Source organism: Camarhynchus parvulus, chromosome 1A (assembly GCF_901933205.1).
Source record: "Camarhynchus parvulus chromosome 1A, STF_HiC, whole genome shotgun sequence".
Taxonomy (NCBI): Eukaryota; Metazoa; Chordata; class Aves; order Passeriformes; family Thraupidae; genus Camarhynchus; species Camarhynchus parvulus.
In genome coordinates, this window is record NC_044586.1 from 26,211,533 (window position 1) to 26,232,970 (window position 21,438).

General features: G+C 38.0%; 1 protein-coding gene across 2 annotated transcripts in view; it reads left to right on the top strand.

Annotated features, from left to right (window-relative positions):
* The first annotated feature begins 696 nt into the window (after nucleotides 1-696).
* UHRF1BP1L (UHRF1 binding protein 1 like) overlaps nucleotides 697-21,438 on the top strand; it is a 47,366-nt gene continuing 26,624 nt past the window's right edge. The window contains exons 1-5 of one of the 2 annotated variants that reach the window (XM_030959752.1): nucleotides 697-898; nucleotides 13,802-13,964; nucleotides 15,065-15,103; nucleotides 17,583-17,674; nucleotides 19,181-19,370. In XM_030959752.1, coding sequence (XP_030815612.1) covers nucleotides 855-898; nucleotides 13,802-13,964; nucleotides 15,065-15,103; nucleotides 17,583-17,674; nucleotides 19,181-19,370 — 528 coding nt within the window. In that variant the 5' untranslated portion in view covers nucleotides 697-854. Of the gene's footprint in view, nucleotides 899-13,801; nucleotides 13,965-15,044; nucleotides 15,104-17,582; nucleotides 17,675-19,180; nucleotides 19,371-21,438 lie in introns of those variants that run through there. The other variant, XM_030959754.1, reaches the window with a different exon arrangement.

Here is a 21,438-nt window from a genome sequence, read left to right on the forward strand (position 1 = left end):
TGAGAGGCTGTTCTCTCAAAAGTAAAATAACTCATAGGCTGTATACTTGTCATAGATACCCAGCAAAATGTAAGCATCTGGGGAACAACCTGATTTTACAAGTCTGGGTTTGAGCAATTCGGGTGTAGGATATTTATGTATTGTGTGTATACATGTGAATTTCTTGCCATGGCATTGTAAGTTTCTGTCGGAGACCTCTTTATTTTATCCAGCCTTTTTTCTTTTGGGTGGTGCTGTAGAAGCTGCAGCTGTCCTATCTTTGGGCTTGGCCCAGGCAAAGGTGTGATGGTGCTGGGACATGCTCCACAGGGCAGGAGAGGGATGGAGCCACAGGCGTGGATGCAGAGACAGCTTCCAGATTTTGGAGATGGGAAGGCTGAGGAGGGATGAAAGAAACAGCTGGCGGAAGAGAACGGGGAGAACGTGGGCGGTGCGGCTGAGGAGGGCAGAGGCTTTGGACGCTGAATGGGGACGGAGATGCTGAGCAGGCGGGCAGAGGCTCTGCGAACAAGCGAAGGGCAGCGGCGCCACTGCCCTTGCTCATGGCCCCACGAGTGCCCGTGCGCTTGTCCCTGTCCCTGTCCCCGGGCCGTACCCCGCTCCCCACGCCGCTCTGCCCGCCCGGAGCCGCCGCTCCCCGCGCGGGGCGGGGGCCCCGGGCCCGTCCCGCCCCGTCTCGCCCCCGTCACCAGGCGATGCTGCGGCCAAGATGGCGCCGGGCGTCGAGTAAGCGCGAGTGGGGATAGCGGCTCCGCTCCCGGCGCTCTCCCCACCTCGGGCAGGGGCGGGCGCAGGGATGAGGCGCGTTCCCGGTCCCGGCTGGTCGTCGTGAGGGGCGCGGGCAAGCAGACACCATGGCGGGCATTATCAAGAAGCAGATCCTGAAGCATCTCTCCAGGTCAGTGGGGCGCGGTGCACTGGGCAGCTGAGGCGCTGCGGGGAGGGGGCGACCGCGGGTCCCCGTTCCGGTGAGCGACCCCCGGTCTGGGCGCTGGGCGGGGGCACCGGGTCCATTCTGCGCGCAGAAGGGGGAACCGAAGACGCCTCCTCGTAGTGATTTGGAGGCGGAGGAGGTGGCTGGGCGCTCCTGTGGGGCTGTCCGGCGGCCACAGCCGCTTAGCTGGCCCCTGGACCCCGGCTCCTTCCCCCAGTGCCCGGCGGCGCAGGCGGGGAGGGGGCTCGGTCTGCCTGGCGCAGGAGGGAGTCACCGAGTGAGTCACCGCCGGGCTCCGGCCGCCTCCCCGGCGGGCTGACGGTGCCCGCCCTCGCTGCCCGAGGCGTGCGGGGGACAGAGAAGCGGGGAGACCTCGAACCCCGCGATTCCCGGGCGGCGGGGGCGTGCAGCAGCCACCGCGGTGCGCTGCTGCCCGGGCTGGGGCAGCTCGGCCTGTGTCCTTGCCGCTCGGCTCGCAATTCCGAGCTCTTGAGACACCCAGCAGGTGAGGCCGGGCAACAGAAAGGTGCCCGCGGAGAGTTCGTAGTTTTCTGGGTGACTGAAATAATGTCTAAGGTGCCTCGCGGCCTAAAACAAAACAAACAAACATCCTTTCAAATTTCTTAGCTGTCAATGTCGTGTGCTTGAAAGAGGAGAAATCGCAGAAAGTACACAATGTGATTCATAGAGTCTTACAAAGCTGCATCAGGTTTCTCCCATTTTCTAAAGAGAGGCAAAAACCTGTTAGGTACTTGATCTGTCATAATACCATAGCGTTGCTAATTCTTCACAGCTTATATCTTAAAAAATACAACCTGAAATACTTTTTCTTTTTCTTACAAAATGTTCTATTCCACTTTTTTGTAGTATTTCTGAAAAGTGTTTATAGAGAAAATCAAACAAAATGAAGTGACAGATTGTCATTTGACTAATCTGTTGTTGATGCGTACGGAGAACATAATTCTCATTCCAAATCCTTTGATATCTATCTGCTAAATGTGATGTATGGAGCAGTAGTAGAATATTTTTTCTTCTCTGCCCTGCTCATGAGTTATATAGCAGGGAATGCTGACAAAGAAATCTCTTTGCATGAAAATGACAGAGCAGTGTGTGAATGGAAATGCAAGGAGAAGATGTCATCAGCCTTGAGTCAGTTTTCTAATCAGCAGTGTGCTTGGAGTAGCTGGATTTAGCAGCTTGTTTCCTGTAGTGATATCTATATAGCCAGCTGTATGGGAAGAGAAGTGAGCTCTAGTCTCTATGCTACAGGTATATCTAAAATGTATCTGGGAACTAGGTATGAGTAAGATGAGTCGGTTTTTGTCCAGTTTTTCAAATGAGCAGCTGAATAGATTAGAAATAAGTACTTTGTCATGTTTGTGATTCCTTTCTTGTCTGTTGTGATAATGCTTACTCAACAAGGCTCTGCCAAATGATTATGACAGATTTTATCACTTTTGGAAAGCTTATGGGATATATCCAGTTGGTCTGTGGCTTGTAAGTTGAACTTGATGCTCATAATCCATACTATTCAAAGAGTGTGTTTGATACCTAAAATGTAGACAGTATTATTAAGTCCCTTGTTATGGGTGTTCTTCATTACATGTTCAGATAATACCTTTACTTCCTGCAGAACAGGTGTTTCAGTGGTTTCAGAAGCTGATTACTCAGGAAAGCAGAATTCAAGTGACATGAGCTTTAATTTCAGGACCTTGATTTTTCAGCAAACATTATAAAAGTATTAATTCAGGATTTTCATTAATAAGTTTTGTGAGAGTGTGACAAAGGAGCCAAATACATAACCAATTTCCTGTAATAGAGTGCCAAAGGACGCTTTCACTTTTTACTCTTACTATAATAGTTGCTGTTCTGCATTTTTCATAGTTTCTTGAAACTGCTGCCTGCTTGTCATCTTCAACTAAGCAGGCATTAGTGGCAGGACTAAAATTTATTGGAAGAGGTACATATATAGTGGAAAGAATTACCCTCTTATCTTGATTTACTTTCATTTTTGAAGATTTTATTTCTCTTTATGTTTGAACAAAGATATGAATTTGTACCTTGAGTTACAGAGAAGTGCTTTGATTTTTTGCCGCAAACCACAGAACAGCTGAGGTTGGAAGGGATCTTTAGATCTTGTCCAGCTCCCCAAATCATCATTGATTTGGCAATGTTTGCCATGAAGATTACTGCAATGTCTCTTAATCATGTTTTTACTCTTTCTCCTATCTAGGTACTGTATTTGCAAATTTGGAAGCATTGTGTCATTGAGCAATGCAGTTTCCATTTAGTAGTTCACAGTGCTTTTATTAGATGAACTGATAATGGGCACTGGTGTAGAAGGAGCCCTCATCATTCTACATTTGTTAGACAGGGAAAATGTTTCATAGGTATGAGTCTTTAAAGTCTGAGAATAAGAAGATGGCCCAAACTGCATTTTGAAATCCAAATTACTTTTTACTTTTATAAACGTTTTTTTTGTTGCTGTGTTACAGTTTAAGAGCAGTGAAGGTAATAAAGCTTATTTTATTCAGTTTGTAACAAGTCTTTATCTCAGGTGGTGATGAGTTTATTGCTTTTTCAGTCTTTTAAAATTTTAAAAAATGTCCTCTATCTTCAACATGATGTTCTTTCCCAAGGCTGTGGTAGAAAACGAGGAGGGAAGGGGTAGGAACAAACTACGTCTGGTTTTGTTGTACTTCACATTATGTGGTGCTTGGTGTAGGATATGAAACTAAATGTATCAACTAAACTGAAGAGATGAGTTTGCCATTTGGAGGCTTGAAATTTTGACATCTCCACATTGTATTAGGTGAGGTTTTACTGAATGCAGTTGATGGAGTGTCTTTATTTAATATGTGCCCTAAAATGAAACAAGTGTCTGGATAACAGCATCATCCTTTATAGAGGTAGAAAAGATACACTATCCCTAGGAGCAGTCTTCTCTGTAGTGTTGGGATCACTTACTTGTACTGTAAAAGTCTTCCCCATTGAACTGGAATTTGTGTTGAATCTTCATTTGTGCTGTTACGTATTTTCAGTAGGTTAGAGAATTTTTGTTGAACAGCATCTTTTTATTGCAAAACTTTCTGTTCAGTGCTCTGCTATGAGGATTGCAGATATCCTTCAGCATTCCTTCTTTTTTCTCAGACTTGGTGGACAAGTGTATGAAACAATGATGTTAAAGATTTCCAATACGAATCTAGATTGCCCTTTGCAAGTTCATTGTGGGGTTACTGTAATACTGTCTCTGCTTTTGAGGGGATCATCTCCATGGCAGGGGTTTCAGTCTTGGGTTTTTTGGATGGGAGGTGCATACAGAGATCAGGTATTACTAACTCAGACTTGTATAAGGGTGTTTTCACGTGTTTTTCAGTTTTGGCTTCTAGTCACATTGGAATTCCCTTTCTAGTTAATGAGCAGTCTGAGTCTTCTGTGTATTTGCATGATCCATGCCTTTCTGTGAGAAACAGTTTTGTTTTTGTGTAAGAAGCATGAAGGCAAGGTTATAAACTTTGCTGGTCTGATAAGTAGCCACACTGAATATGACAATCTTCACCTCAATTGATATTAACTCTTAAGTTTATTAATGATAACACATAGTTCAACTTAAAAGGTTTCAGTTTGCATCTTACTCAATATTTTCCACAAAGAAAACAATAAGAGATTTTGAAATGTTTGGTATGGCAGAAATTGTTTTCAGTTTTGTCATTAGTTAATGTTCTGCATGAACTTAGACCTTTGCTTTTGCTTATCTGAATCAATAGATGTGAACATACTGAGATTTCAATAGAAGAAAATTGCAGTGAGTTTTGTGACAATTGTTTTCATCTCATAATTAGGAAGTCATTCTAAAGCTCATATGGAGAATGGTTGTACAAAGAATAGCATCCTAATTGTATAATTATCAGGAATCAGCTGGTACTGATATAAACAATGATATCCTGCATCATCTGGTACAACTGATATGCATCCCACCGAAGTATTTGCCCTGCATGTTGACCTGGTTTTATGCCAGTCAGACATGCCTGATTGGTGAGGAATGTTGTCCTCTCAAGAGATCTGAGGTGACTTCTTTTAGAGTAAAGCAATGTAACCCCTTTATTGGGCTAGAATGGGCCATTTCCTTCCTGAAAGTAAATGACCAAAATCGTTTGGATGAACTTTGAAAATTCTGCTAGTAGCGAAATAAGTAGGTTTTTGCTTATTTTCAGTTTAGTGTATTCTACTTCTGTGTCACTTTAGTTTTGTGAAAGTTATCCAATTCCTTTAGCCAGCCAAAGAACACAAAGAGTGTACTTTTCTGCTTCTCTTTTTGCTTGTACTAATTTTGCAGAGTGTATTCTAGGTGATTGACTTCATTGGTTTGTATAGTATGTGTGAAAATTGCAAAACACAATGTAGACATAATAATCTCTCTTATTCTGAATGAGTTTGTATTGTATCTGAATGCTTGCAGAAGGTGTTAGCATTATGTCTGTCTTAAATGCTGCACTTAGGGAAAGAATAAGCCTGAAAAACTACAAGTAGTAAAGCAGAACTGCTTGAGACAGCAGACAAGAAGGAGAAAGAGCAATTTAAAATTTCACTGTGATCCTGTATTTCTTAAATTCCCTTATGTTTGAAAATCAATACTTTTAGTATTTAAGTGGAGACTTCATGCCAACAATTTCTTCTGTGTGAATGTCTTAGTAATGTTCTGATGAGCATGTAGGAATCAATAAATGCTTTTTTTAACAGAAATAAAGAACTTTCACTCTCTTCTGTTTTTGTTAGTAGCTTCATGCATCATATTGCATTTTAATATTCTGTAACAGAACATCTGAAATTCAAACTGAAATTGCTGTGGTGCCTTATGAAATTATACATGTATTTTGGAGAGAAATGAGCAATAATGCATTTTCTGGAAAAATTCTAAATTGTTACCTTTATTAAGATTTGATAATAAATCTTATGTTACATCTCAGAAAGATCTCTTAAGCTTTCAGTAGTGTTTGGGTTAATAAAATAAACTCACAGAATTTGACTTTTCCATTTCGGTTTGTTTTACTTTATTTTGCAAATATATTATAAATCTAAATGCTAATTCTACAGACATTGTATTTGTACAATCAAGTTCTGCTGAAGCTTTGTTGAAGTCAGACAACTCTTGTGCATACATAATAGAAACTAATACATTTGCACAATCAAGAAGAATTAATCAGCACCATTTGAGTTGTATGTGATCATTTTCTTTAGAATTCTCAGAGTATGAGTAAGTTTCACAAGGAAAATGATCTTGAAGATTGCTCTGTTCAAGTATCTGACACACTGGTATGAAGTATTCCCTAGGAAAAAAGGGTATTTAAATAAAGCCTGTAAGGAATAAAATTGTCTCTTAAGGTCAAGTGATTATGGAGTATGTAAGAATCAAAACTAGCCCACAGTTGCATTTTTTTTAAATTTGTTATTTCTCCCATTGAAGCCTTAGTGTTTTGAAGGGTTTTTTTAATATTGAAGCAGAATAAAAGTCAGTACTAAATAACTCTAAGAATGAGAGGTGCTTTTTAAAGTGTCTTGTTTTATTTTTCTTTTTTTCTACAAGAAGATTGGATGAAGGAGATCAGATAATTTCTGATGAGACATTAATGGAATTATAAAAGCTTATGCAAAGTGATTTATTTCACAGTTTTTTCTGTGAATCATCAGAATAATTGCTAACAGGTAATTACTCAGTTACATCAAGAGTATCTTGGGTTTGGCCACTTGCACAACAACCCAGGTTTCTCAATCCAGTAACTCCTGTAGGAGTACACCTTTGTGGAGCTGGTGCCAACCAAGGTTCAGATCTCTTAATTGTCTTCTTTTTTGATAAGGAAACACAGGAGAGGAAAGAGTTCCAGCTAGGCTGTGCTTTTTAGTTCTTCCAGCCTCCCCTGGATGGATGTACGAGCCTTGCTGGAAGAGGAATGTCCCCAGCACCGATTTGGTGGCATCTTTACCATTTAGCTTGAGAACACTGGAGTTTTGGGTTTTTTTACCTCAGAGATGCTTGCTCCTTCTGACTCTCAAGGAAGCAACACTTGGATCCAGCTACCCAGGAATCTGAAAGTTACGTGGTTGCCTACTTCTGAAACAGTTTTCATGTCATAGCTTCTTCGATTACTGGGAGTCTGGAGACTTGAGAAGAAGAATAATTTGTAACTATGTATCTGTAATTCACTTTAGTGATAAATCTCTTAAATTCTGTTCTGATATCCCAATGAACTGCCTATCAAGGTCATTGTCCAAATGTTTAGATTTTGTTGCACCCAAAAGGGTGAAAGTGTAGGAATTAATTACATTTAAGCTGAGGTATCTCTTTGAAGTGAAGACAGTTAGCAGTGAACTTTTTTTGGGGGGAGCTTATTGTAATAAAATTTCATAGCCTTCAAAATCAGACTGTCAAACGTGTGTAGGTCTTGGTAGCACCACCCTAAACACAAAACCAAATCTAGAAGTCCCATTCCCCTACATCTCTAGAATCAGGTTTCTTTAGTGTGAATTTTGAATAGCTGAGGTTGAGATGCTGTAAATAGGAACAAATAATGTGAGAAATCTCAAGCTAGGCAAAACAAAACTGAAAAGTTGTCTCCCATTTAAAAATGAAATAAAGCCCTCTTATGCTGCATCTTTGGGCTATCTTCTTCCTCATCTTCTGAATGCACTTACTGGGTGTCTCTGAAATGACTTGGCTACATTATATTGATCTTTTCTGCATGATTAAAATTTTATTCATAAGCTGTTCATTTAAACAGGGCTCCAGTACTGTAGTATCAGACAGCAAGGGATACTCTCCCAGGAATCTAGTGTTTTACACAGGTCTGTTTCGTTTTGAATTCTGTAGTGTCATGATGTGTAACAAACTGTTGTAACTGCAGTTATCTTCAGCTAAAACTCTCTTACATTATTGTATCACTCCTTCTTCCCTTTGAACTTGATCCCTTGTGTGTCCCCTGTGTCCCGTTCCCTGCAGCGATCCCAGCTGGCTCTGGTGGAGATTGGTTTGCTGTGAATATCCTTACTACCAAAATGAGTACCAGAAGCTTCTCAGAAGCCGTGGCAACTGACCACTTGCTTTCACCAGGAGTAGGGGCCTTATGTCTGAATGCCTTGCCCTCAGGTAACTTCCCCTCTCCCACCTTTGTAGAGTAAATGTAAGAGGTGGTATGTAATTATATAAATTTAGGAGTGAAGTGAGCTCTATAAAATGTTACTTGAGTTTCCACTCCTGTTTCTTTTTGTAATTTAAAATTATGCAAAAAATAATTGTTTGTATGCAGCTGTGTGGTTTGGATTCTTTGGGATTTTTGTAAGTCCTGAACTAATTTTGGGGTTGTGAACTAAATCAGCAATCCCATTATAAACATACCTTGATGTGTATTTTCTAAATGTAATCTGGGTATTTCCCAATATCTTTAGGCTATATGACATTTACTGTTTACTATTTGCATCTGCTTAATTCCTTTTCATTACTTATTGTGTATCAACTCTGTATTGACATATTTGAAGGATCAGTCAGCTCTTAAACTAATTTACAGAAGAAAGTGACTGATTTTATTTATTTATTTAAAATTAGGAGTTCTTATAATTAATATCAAAAAGATCTTACTTTGTTGTGAGATCTGATCAGTTAGCATTAAAAAAGATACCTGCTAATGTCATATAAATAAATGATGCCATTTCCAAAAAGCAGGTATTGTTATGCTTTTACACCATATCATTATTTAATGATTTTAAATTTCTGAAGTTATTTTTCATCAAATGGCTTTTTTTGCATTAGGTACAGAATATTGTATTTTAAGTGGTATTTTATAGTTATCAAGTATATGCAAATTAAGGGGGTTTTTTTGCTGCCTGCAGTGGGGAAGTTGTATGTGCATTGCCACATATTGTTTGATATATTCAGGATTTTATATTATCTTGTACTCACTATGTCATTAAGGCATGACGTATAGGATTGTCATGTTTGAATAAATTTCTTTGTGGTTGATCATATTGGCCATTTCTCTGCTTGATGTGAAAAGACCCATGGAATAGAAAAGCTTAATATTGATCTGTGCGAGGATTCATTATAAATGAAAGGTGAATTGCTTGAGCAATGTTTTACTTGCAACATGGTTGTCATTTGTGCAGTGCAAGCTCCTCATTTATGCACAGTGCTTGGCTGTGTCTGTGCAGATCTGCTTCATGACACATAATTAGATAATAACCACTGATGACAGCAGCTGTCTCAGTTCTGCCTGTACCCAAAAAGCAAGCAATACAGCTTTTCTAAATGGAAAGAAAATAATTTCCTACATGTGTTATTACAGAATTAACTAGGGGAGGCATTACGTACTTGGTGGGGATGTCAGTATTTGAGAAAGTGTGGAACAGGTCTTGAAGTGAGTAGCAGTGTTCTAAGATGTCTTTAGGAAGTCACCTGGAGTGGGAGTCTGTGCTGAAGTCGTTCTGGGTTGTAAGAAAATGGAAGCAATTATTTGGAAAGTGTCAGCAAAGCAGATGTATTATTCAGGGCTCCTGCAATGGGATGGATCAGGAGGTGGTGTGACACTGCACCTGATGTGTTACGCAAATATGGGTTGCTTGTTGAGCCAAGGTCCTAATTAGTGATCTCCCTGGAAAGGAAGATTAGTCCTTAGACTATGATAGGTCAAAAAGCCTGATAACTGTTAGGTGCTTGAGGTCCTATGCAGTAGCATGAAAAGTCCCACCTGAAGCTGTAGGGTTGTAGGTGCTGTTTTGGATTTGTCCAGTGTGCTGTAACCCATGGCCAGCCTGAGAACAGTAGATCCAGGCTGGGTGTGTAAACAAGGAAATGCCGTGTCCTGCTCCAGAGGGTTGGGCGATAAGCACCTTCACAAAAGTGCTTTGCAGGAGGTGATGCAGATCCTCTCCGTACTGGACATCCAACAGGCCATGGAGGGTTCTCCATCTTGCACTCAGACACCAAATACATATCAGACAATTCTGCAAATGTTCATGGTGAGATTAGATAAAGCATGTAGGAATTTGTGTGGAGTGGCCACAATTACGATGGGTAAAGGGGTGATACCTTTCTCATGTACAAGCTGATGTTGGAGGGTGTAACAGGGCGCCGGTTGGGTGTCACAGTGAGGGGTGTACTTGATCAAACCAGTTACTTAAAATCAGCTATGGTTTGTGGTGTTGCGCTGGATGAGAGGAACTCAATTGTAACAGTATGTACACTGTTGATCCCAATACTTTTTTCCTGTGGGAAATTTGACAGAGAGCTGTATTCCTCTTCTATACCTGAAATCTTAAAGTTTGAAGTAGTATAGTGAGCTGAATAGTAGTAGACCTCCTTCATTCTGTTGCTTAGAGTCATGGGAAGGAAACATCCTCCTGAGAAACTCAATTGAAAAAGACCTTCTGTTTTTTGTTTCAGAAATGGTGTCATATTCCTTAGTGATCAAATAACATGGTTCAGCCAGGTGAAACAGTAAAAAAAACCAAACCAGTTATCTTCGTGTTCCATTTCTGCTATTCTATTATTGATCCAGTTGCCAGTGCTTAGTAGGTCATGCTTCCCTTTTTCAAAGCCTGTTGTTTAAGCAGTTTGAGTTCACAACAAGGAGATAAGCAAAACTTGTGGCACATACTGTGATTTAATGATTTGTCATGATTAGAGCATACATTTAGAGTCATATCGCTGAGGAAATTTTATTTAAAAAGCAGAGAAGGCACATGATAGAGCTGGGGAAAGCAGTTGTATATTCAGGAGATGTGCAAAACAGCTGAGAATCTGTGTCCAAATGTGATCCAGAGTACTCTTATTTCTCTACTAAATCCAGAGGTTGGAGTTTCTGTTGTCAAACTTGACAAGGCACCTGGTATTTGCTCCAAACCTTTGGGGAGCACTGCTCTAAGCTTCATGTGGTTTATGGCCTTCCCTATACAAACCATAAGCTTGTGGCTTCAGAAAAGTGTTTTCCCATCTTCTCTACCTGTTTTGGGGTTTTTTTTGTTTCTGTTTTCAACTTCTTGGCCATCTTCTCTGCCAGCATGGTGGAGCTCCAAGCCTGTGGTGTTACAAACAAACCTTTAGAAAATAAATATTTTAGGCAAGGAAATAAATGCATATTTTATGTAGGTTTTGAGTTATTTTAGAGGGAGACAACTGAAGGAACTGTTGTGGTCCTGACTTGTCCATTGATTGTAACTTATTCTCTTTGATTCTTAATACTGCACTGTTACTGTACAGTCTTCTGTGCTTTTCACAAAACTCTTAGTCTGTACTTTGTAAATTGAAGTTGAGCCATCTATCTGTAACTGCATTGGAATATTTAGTGCATGTGTGTGTAGATGAACCCAAAAGGAGCTATGTCAGACAACTTGTGATATTGACAAATTCATATGTCTGGATTCTTGCATTTCAGCTGTAAATATTTTGCAGCATTATTCTACTTAGGAAATTCAATATTAAAGCTGTATTGAAATCCATGCTATCACATAGTAATTCAAACCTCAGATATGTTTTGAGAAAGAAAGTGTAGTTTGTAAAATTGAAAATCAATCTGTGAAAACAACTATGCTAAGAATATCTTCTCACAGCTCACTTGTTGAGAGTTTCCTTCCATGACTTTTGACCTGAAGAGTACAGTCTTAACAGGCAGAGATCCTCTTATGTCTGTCTCCTCTGAATGAAGAATTTTAAAAAAATGTATCTAGAAAAAGTGATGGTCCTTCTTTATTTTTTCCCTGTCCTTCTGCTCCATGTTGAGAGAAACTGGCTTCTATTTTGTTTGTTGGAAGGTTATTGAAAGTAGCTCAAAAATGGCTTTGCTGTTGCCATTCTCTTCCTGATTGGTATTTTGGTATCTTTCTTGCTCTGAAATTTGAAAACCTCTTTCTGTAGGTCCTGTGTGTTTCACTGTGGTGTGTCTGCAGCTGTGACAGGATAATGCTTAGATCTGTCTCCAATCTGAGAGGCATTTCTGGTGTGGCTGAGCAACAAGCAACTCTAAGGCGGACTTCTTTCACAGAGCATGAGTCTCAGGAGACTTGTGTGTACCTGTGTGTGTGTAATGGCAGAATGGTTTTGCATTTGTTGTGTAAATGTGACTTTAAAATGACACCAGTTTGTAATTCTTATGTTGGCCCTTATGTAGAAAGTCAAGAGTGAGAGGTACTACCAGGTACTGAAAACATTCAATGGCTGCTTTTTATCTTGTAGGAATTTTGTACTACCTGACTCAGATGAGACTTTGTAATGGTTTCTGAGATAGGAAGTTTTATATTTTGCTGTTACTGATAGGTTGTTTTAATGAGGAAGGATATTTAGCTCTTCTCATTATTCTTTCTTGTTGAAAGCAAGAAAAAAGGATAACCAGAAAACAAAATAATTCAAGTCCTTTATTCCCCCCGTAATGTTTCTAAACAGACCATTTAGAAGTACATTAGTTGCCAAGGAAAATACATTTATCGATACTTTTATCTCGATATATTTTTAGTACTGAAATTATGAAACTGTATTATTCACAGATTACATCTCATTGCTTGTGGATAATTTTTGACTGTAAGCAATACAGTAACAATGTATGTGTTATGCAGTACTTCTGTCATAAGAAACATGTCTAGTATTATTTGCAAATACATGCTACTTGTATTTTGTCAGGCTAGGTAAATGCATTTTCAAAGCTAACTATGCCGGGAATGGAGTTGGGGAGTTGGACTCAGAAAAATGCCTTCTCTGTTTCAAGCTGTGTTTGGAAACTGTTAAGAGGAAAGAAAAAAAAGCTTGCCGACTTTGTTCATTTTTTTCCATCATCTCCTCCAGTATCAGACTTAATGGGGACCTTGTGGTTCAGTTAGAGGCTGGTCTCTTGAATGGAAAGGAAATGCTGGAATTGCACCTCCTGTGGCATTGCTGCAGAATGGAACATCATTGAGGACGGACAAACCCCTTTGCTCTCTGCCTGGAGAGTAGCAGCACCTGGAGATTTTGCTGGGGAAAAGTCACAAAGCATACTGCCAACAGCTGTTTTTTCTACTACCTGATCTTGCAAAACTAGACTCAATTCATGAGCAGAAACAATTTTTCATGGCAGATTGAAAGTGTGGTAAAGTATAGCCTGTTCTTAGCTTATAGTAGATACAATGCTACAGCTGTTGGTTTGAAGGTAGAGAACCCATGGGCTCTGTCATGTTGTCTCACTAGGATGTGAACCATTTGACACAGTCACACAGATTGTTTCATTGTATCAGCAAATCCAAGTGCATTTGAAATATAAAGTAATTTATATGTACGCTTTTAAGTAGTTACACTTTTTACCACATGGATATCATATTGAGCTTTCAAGTTTTCATCCAATATTTTATATACCTCATGCTCTTGTGTGTATGTGTATTTCTAATTTGTCTTTAAATTCTATGACTAAATGGAATTAATACTGTAAATAAAACTTATTTATTGCAAGATTTTAACTAAATATATAGAAAGGTACTGTTTACGACAGTAATTTTAGGGGTTTGGGATTTTTTCTTCTTTCAAAAAATTAAAGAGTGAAATAGATTCAATTCTACTTTATATAGTTTAAAATAAATAGTTCAGTAGTTTGAGTCGAGGATCATTTGTTATTCTGGGTGACACAAAAATCAGAAGATAGCTTGCAATATATTTTTGTTTATGTATTTATAAATTGAGCTACTGAGATGAAAAATATTAGAGGGATAAATCAAGTACATCATATCATTTCTTTCCTGGGTGAAATTTATCAAAGATGTCCTCACCCCCAGACCATTGCTTTAAATTAAATTGTCACTCATGTGCAGGATAGCTTTGATTGCTTTATATGTATTTACTTAAGGTTTGTTTGTTTTCAGGTTCACCAAAAATCTGTCACCTGACAAGATCAACCTGAGCACGTTAAAGGGAGAAGGTCAGCTGACCAATTTAGAGTTGGATCAAGAGGTACTCCAGAACATGCTGGATCTTCCAACATGGCTGGCTATAAACAAGGTGTTTTGTAATAAAGCATCCATTAGGGTGAGTGTTTTATTGTCCTGGAGTGGTAATTAACCAAATCTTTTTTCTTTTTGTTTTGTCTTTGTAAACTTTCAAGCAACTTTGTATTAGTAGGAAATTCTGATAAGTGCTTGACAAAATTTTAAAGAACAATGAAGATTTTATCAGCAATAATTTCTTCCTTATTTTTCTTTCTCATGTGATGACGTAAAATACATCTGGAAATAATGAAAATAAGAATAATTATTTTTAAGTTTTTTTTTCTTCCTGAATAGAATTCATTCGTACTTGTTTTGAAAATGTAGAAGTAAAAGTTTGTATTTGTCTGCAGTACTTAGTCTATCATCATTATTTATTATTCTCTTTTTTGTGTGTTCTCTCTTCACTCCTCTTCATTTATTGCTTTCCCTCTTGCTCTGTTCCTGTTTCCAAAAATACCTTTTGGAGGGATTCTGATCTCTGTGGGAAATGTGGGAAACAGAATAAATCTAGGAGATAGTGCCTTTTTGGGCATTGTGGCTGCTAATAATTGAAACAATGTGTATCATCTCTATCACATTGTATGAACGTGGAATTAAGAAATGAAGTGTGGCTTGTTCTTGACTGAAGTCACAATCTGGTCAAACATGAACACCTCCTTAGTCTTTTGGTGGAGTTTGTTTATGGCTTTTTGGTGTTCTTTCTTTGCTTTTTTTTCCCACTATGGGAGATTGTCCTGATTTTTCTAAATGCAGTGAACTTGATGTTTTGTTGCAGGCATCTAATTAGTTGTAGGGCAACAAAGGAAATGTACATTTTTTTTCCTTTTAAAGGAAATAATGTGTAAGGCTGTGATGCTTTTTTTGATGCTTGACAACTCACTGTTAAAGAGACCGATTCTGCTTTGTTTCTCTGTTTTTCTACTCAGTGATAAGTAGATTTTGAAGTTCAAACATTTTAACACCTAGTGTGCATAAAGTTACCACACAGTATGTTCAGATGAACTTAATATTTTGAAAGTAATGTTATGCTGAGTTCAGAAGCTAGAAATATAGTTTGTATGCTTAGAACACATTCTGTGTGATTTATTTTACTGTATTTTTAATATTTAATTTGCTTTAGAGTAGTGTTTTCTCTTGCAGATACCATGGACAAAATTGAAAACACATCCCATCTCTTTGGTGAGTTCTGAAATAAACTCTGAAATGTACTGTGTGTAGCAAAATCTATATCAAATATTTATATAGTTCTCTTGATATGATTCTGGAAATAACTGAAACAATAACTGGCCTTTATGAAGTGTCCTCTGGGTAGCAGCAGATCAAGGCAAAACGCCTTAATGTTTTCCTTGGTAGGTTTATTTTCTTAATCTGTGGCTTTGGTGTAATCACTGTAATGTTTGACTGTTAGCTCACTTCTGTCACGTTTTCAGTCATTGCATGTTCATTTGGGATTACTTGGAGGGTAGTTGTTTGTCCAAGTCCCCCTTTTACAAGTTCCTGCCTTTCTTTTGGAGCGGTCTTTTCTGGGACTTTTCAATTCTACATCTGTACTTTACATGGTGATCTCAGCTATAGCAGGTTTGACACACATAGCATTTACAGGGTTTTTGTAACCGCTTAGGATTGAGCCTGGCTATAAATAGGAGGTAAAATGTGTAAATAGGACTCAACAACAATTAGAAGTTGCATTAATTCTAACATTTGTTCTCCTTTGTTCTTTAAATATACTAACAATTGTGGTAGCACAAGAAGTAATGTATTTTATGATGAGTAAACTTTCTCAACTGCATTTGCTTAAGAGTGAATATTCCTTTAGCTTTCATGCTTCCCAGTCTTGCAGTGAATGTGCTTGTAATTCCTTCGTTCGAAATCAGACTTGGGAAAGACATGTTGTTTTAAATAATTGATGCATTTGCTAGTGACCCAGTTGGAATGTACTTACATCTGTACTGCTTCTTCCTGACACCCAGAACTTAAAGCCTGGTAATGCTGAGGTTGGATGATTCAACCACTTGGCTGCGAGATGCAGCTGCCAAATTAGGAAATGAGTTTAAGCTGTGCTATTCTTGAACATGACACACTTTGACCTATCGTAGCAAGGTGCTGTTTGGTTAGCTCCTGTTGAATTTACATTAGCACTCTTTGAGGCTAAAATAACTTTCAAGGTAACCTTTTTTACATAAAGGTGTCCTTGAACAAGTGCATTAAATAGGTAACAAAAGTTCACTATTCAATGGTAGATTGTACAATGGCTTTTTAATTTCTAAAGGAAAGTGAATTTGGTGGCCCAAGTGCCAAACCTCAGCCCTTCATTACATCACTGAACTTCTGGTATTTTGGCAGGGATGGGGAGAGGGGATATTTTTGCTACTGAGAGTTGAATTAAGTTGGAATAGCATCCTCTGTTAGCACAGCTTACTGGATAACTAGAACCCACTTGTCTAGCCAAAGGGACTTTCACTAAGCTGAGTTGCCCTTTGTGAGAATCAGTCTGTTGACATAGTGGCACATACTGTTTGTTCATGACCCAGTTCTGGTTTTATATGATAAACAGGATAGTTTTGGGGAGTGATATTAGGCCCCACAGATGATCTGCAGCAGTTTTTAGTCTATCCAAGTACAGAAGTTGCCAGTGAAAAAAAGACATAGATCTGCATCCAGGCATTCTTCTTTACCTCTTTTTTATATTGTGCAATCTCCCTGAATCCATGTCCTACTGTTCTGTGCACTAGTCATGTAGTAAAGGGAATTTTTAAGAGTGGTCAAACAGGCAAAACTGTTAGGATAACCGGGAGAAATCTTGGCTTCCCCACACCATCCTCAAATTGAGGGATTGGGTTTTCTTGTTTTTTTTCCTCTGTTGTTTTCAAGGAAAGATAATAATTGAGGCAGCTCAAAAATAATTTAAAAATGTCAAAATTTACTCTTAACAGCTATTGCTTCCCTTTAAGCATCAAAATACTGAGAAGTATAGATAAATCCAGACTAGACACTTCATGAATTTTTTGGTTGTAGTCAGGTTTTCATGGATAAGAGTAGCACAGAAAGATGTTGAGCAAGCAGATTATGACAACGGGCATGATTAACACAATATGATAATAATCTAGTAGCTAAGGCAGGTTGAATCATTAAGAATCTAAAATTGAGGACAAAGTGGTTTTTGGTATTTGTCTGACCTAAGAGCATAAATGGGGGAATTCAGAAGGGCTGGTAGAAAGTCACAGTTAGGGAAAAAATCTTAACTTCTGAGCTTTGAATCAGCTTGTATTAAGTAGTTCATTGAAAGAACAGCTGTATGGAAAGAAAATGCAGATAAGTATACATTAAAGCATGTCCATTTTGAAATGCAATTTTTGAAAATTTATATGTTGGATAAATAATATTCAGGGATCAAGAATTTAATGATACAGTATTTAACTGGGGATGTGTGTTAGAACTCACAAAATTAAAAACATAAGAAAAAGTTTAAAAAATACCATTCTAGTGCATTACAAAAGTTTGTGGAAAAATTGACATGGTAAGAAATGTTTATGTGTTTTTTTATTTCAGAAAAAGTTCTCAAGTGACCTTTTTTCGTTTGGATTTTGGTTCTTCATGTGTCATCTATTCACTTTGTTACCTCTAAGGTCTCCAATTTTATTTTGTTTTGTTTTTCAAGTCCTTGGATAAAGTTGTAATGGAAATGAGCACATGTGAAGAGCCACGTGCTCCTAATGGACCCTCTCCTATAGCAACTGCATCCGGGCAGAGGTCAGTGATGGTACTTACATGTAATTGGTCAAAAAAGGTTTGGCATTTTGTAAAACAGATTCACTGCAAATTTTCAGAAGTATGTAGGGTTGCAGCCTGCCATTCTCATCTCCTCCAAAATTTTATTTTATTGCTTGTGTATGAAGTAGTGTAGTGATAATGGAGTTGTCCAGGCCCAAGCCTGGAGAGAAGATGTGAACTAGATATAGATCTTGCAAGGTACATTTCATAGGGCTGCAACTGCTATGTCAGATATTTACTGAGTTTAATTGATATTAAGTTTTTTAAAAATGAATAATATCTTGCCTTCTTCCATTTTGGAAAATACATATAATGTTCATGTGGGTTTTCAAAATTTTTCTTTTTTATTTGTTTTGTCTAAAGAGTTTTAAGAGTTGTTTGTTAGTGCAGTGTTTTAAAGTTCTATTTCCTTAATTGTATCAGCTGATTCTTACTGGGAGATTTCATGCAAACTGTATAGCCCAAAACTTAAGCAATTTGGTGGGACAACACAACATTACATCAGTGATTTTATGTCTCACTACACCCCAGTAATTTCCTTTACACAGACTCAAAACACTTTTCCGTGGTCACAGGGACTTATATACAGAGAAATAAATTTGATGATACAATATTTTTCGTTGTAATAGCTTCTATGCAAAGTGTAGAAGTCTATGGGCCTCTGTGTCTCCTAAGGTACAGCTTGATAATCGCAGCCATAGAGATTTTGTGTAGAATGAAAGTTGAAAAAGGAAAAGGAATGACAAACCACACAAGTTTTTTGGTTTTTTTTTAAACAAGCAGAAAAAGCCAGCAAGAAAACAAAGGGGTGGAATTTTTTAGATGTTAAAATAATATTTAATATTGAGTTTTCCATACCCTAATCTAAAACATTCAGAACATGTAAGATTTTTATTTAAAAATTATTTACAACAGCTTAATCTTTTTTAATACCGGAATGCATGTTGATTTACTGTAGAGGTGTAGCCACCATTTAGGATGCCTTTCTTTATAGAGTGAAATAATGTAAATACTTTATACTATTTTGAATATCTGAAAGTTATTATTTTTAATGGACAAAATATTTTGGCTAATTGACATAAATACTAACTGGACTGGAATTGTCAAGTAATTAATTTGACACGAATTACTCCTTATGTTTATAAAGAAGGGTAGGCTTTCTGCATAATGATGTAGACTGCTTTTTTAATGTATGTATAATATCATACATACATCCTTGTAATTTAACATCAAAGGATTGTATTAAATGTTATAATTTGTGCAGATTGATCTTAGTCAAATATATGTTCTTTAATTATATAGAGATGAGGATCACAGTGAAAATTATTGTAAACTACATTGAGTATATTGAGCAAAAGTTGCTAACTGTAGAATACATAAGTGTCTTCATTTATTTTAACATCTGTTTCATAATTTATTTAATGTATTTAATTTTGTGCCCTTTCACTTGGTTTATTTTTAATATGTTGGCATTTCACTTTTTAGTGAATATGGCTTTGCTGAAAAAGTGGTAGAAGGCATTTCAGTTTCTGTGAACTCCATTATAATAAGGATTGGTGCAAAAGCCTTTAATGCTTCATTTGAACTTTCCCAGCTGAGAATATATAGTGTAAATGCAAACTGGGAACATGCTGACCTTAGATTTACCAGAATACAAGAAGCTCAACGTGGAGAGGTAAATAATACTTTTACTAACTTTTTTCCCTTCTTTTTGTGATAAAGGAAGAAGTTGAATTGCAACCTTTTACAGGATAGAGAACATTACTGGGAATGGAGACATTCTGTGCTCAGTAATTTCAGTTGTCCTTTAGGAGCACAAATATGTAAAAATGGTGGATGTGAGTCAGATCAAAGAGCCAACAAGGATGCTTAGGCAAGAACAAGACCGAGGTGTATGGTTTCCCTCTTATGTTCTCCAAGTGAATGACTATTCTGAAATGCAAACTGAGCCAGACTTGAAGAGTACTGAAAGAACAAAGAACAGTATATTAAATATGGAAGGATAAGAAGTTGTGCTGGTTTTGTTATTGTTGTTGTTATTAGTCGTAATAATAATAGCAACAGCAACAACAACAGGAATTGTATTTTAAAAAAGTTTTAACTGGTTATTTATTTGCTTGTGAGAGTTTGCCTGATAAGGATTTCTTTTCTAAAGCAGTTTTAAATGAAATTTAGTCAAGTTCTTGTGCAGTTATTTTCTTGGAATAGCTAAATCACATGTATATATAAAAACATAATAGCAGTAAATTGTGTATGTTTCTACTGTCCTGGAGAGTAGCGCATGGAAGTGCTAGTTTGTTGTACATCATTCATTTGCCTTCTCCCAGCTAATCAAAGTTAAATGTATACTGAGTGCAAGGTTGATTATAAATAGCGTATTCAGGAACACTTGTTTTGGCATCATACATCTGGCCAGCTTACTCCAGAGTTAAGGAGTCTGGTAGTTGATTTTTATGTAGGGAAAGAAACCCCAAGAGAATATCAATTAAAAATACCACAAAAGTAAGAAGTTGAAAACTATTTTTCTGACAGTTTTCCTTTCCTGCAGCTTATCTGTGTGCTTATGCTCCCATGTTAATGAAGTCTGAATGGGAAGAATTAAACGTTGACTAGATGGAGTTTTGTATTGGCAGATTTTTTGATTTTTGTGGTTTTTAGGAAGAATTTTATTCTGAACAGTTGACCTGTACACAACAGAGCTTTCCTTGGGAGAGTGTTCCTTTCCTATCCAATTAAACCAGAAACAAATTTATAGATAGTACAGTGAATGATTTGTAAGCAGCAAATTGCATGAAAAGGTGAAAAACCAAAACCAGTGCTGTACTTTGAAGATAACATGTGCTGAACCATATATTTAAGGCATAATCATTTAGCTTTGCACTGTAGCTACATTATTAATATAATAAGCAATCTCCTTAGAATACTTTAAAAGCTTTTGATCACACAGCATCTCCTGTATGAAGAGGATATGTATTCTGCTTTTCTGCAAAAAGTGTTTCAGGATGCTTTGCCCTGCACTTTTCATCTTGCTCACTTGATGGAGTGTACCTCCTTTCCAGACACACTGGGTATGTTTTACTTAAGTCTCTGCATTTCTCAGGACATATGCTGTAAGGTTTTCAAATTGACAAGAGGAGAATGACACGTAAGAATAAGTCATATACCAAACAAATTCTTCCATCTTGCTCTTTACTCATGGCTGGTCCTTGTTTCTTCAGAGAGTAATCATGGAATCATTAAGGTTGGAAAAGACCTGCAAGATCATAGAGTCCAACTTTTGACCAAGCATCACAATGCCTGCTAAACTATAGCACTAAGTGCTGTGTCCAGTCATTTCTTGAAACTCTCTAGGGATGGTGACTCTTAACACTTCCCTAGGCAGCCCATTCCAATGCTTAACCACCCTTCTTGTGAATAAATTCTTCCTCATGTCCCTTCCTTAACCTCCCGTGGTGCAGCTAGAGGCTGTTTCATTTGTTCCGTTGCTAGTCTTGTCTCCTGCCTGGGAGAAGAGACCACCCCCCATCTTTGTGCAATCTCCCCTCAGGCAGTTGTAGAGAGCAATAAGGTCACTTCTGAGCCTTCTTTTCTCCAGGCTAAACATGCTTATTTCCCTCAGATGCTCCTCATAAGATTTGTGCTCCAGACTCTTCACCTTCTCTGGGCATGCTCTAGCCACCTCTGTGTCTGTGCTGGAGTGAGGGGCCCAGTTAACAGTCACTCTGCCCCCAGCCTCTGGTGTT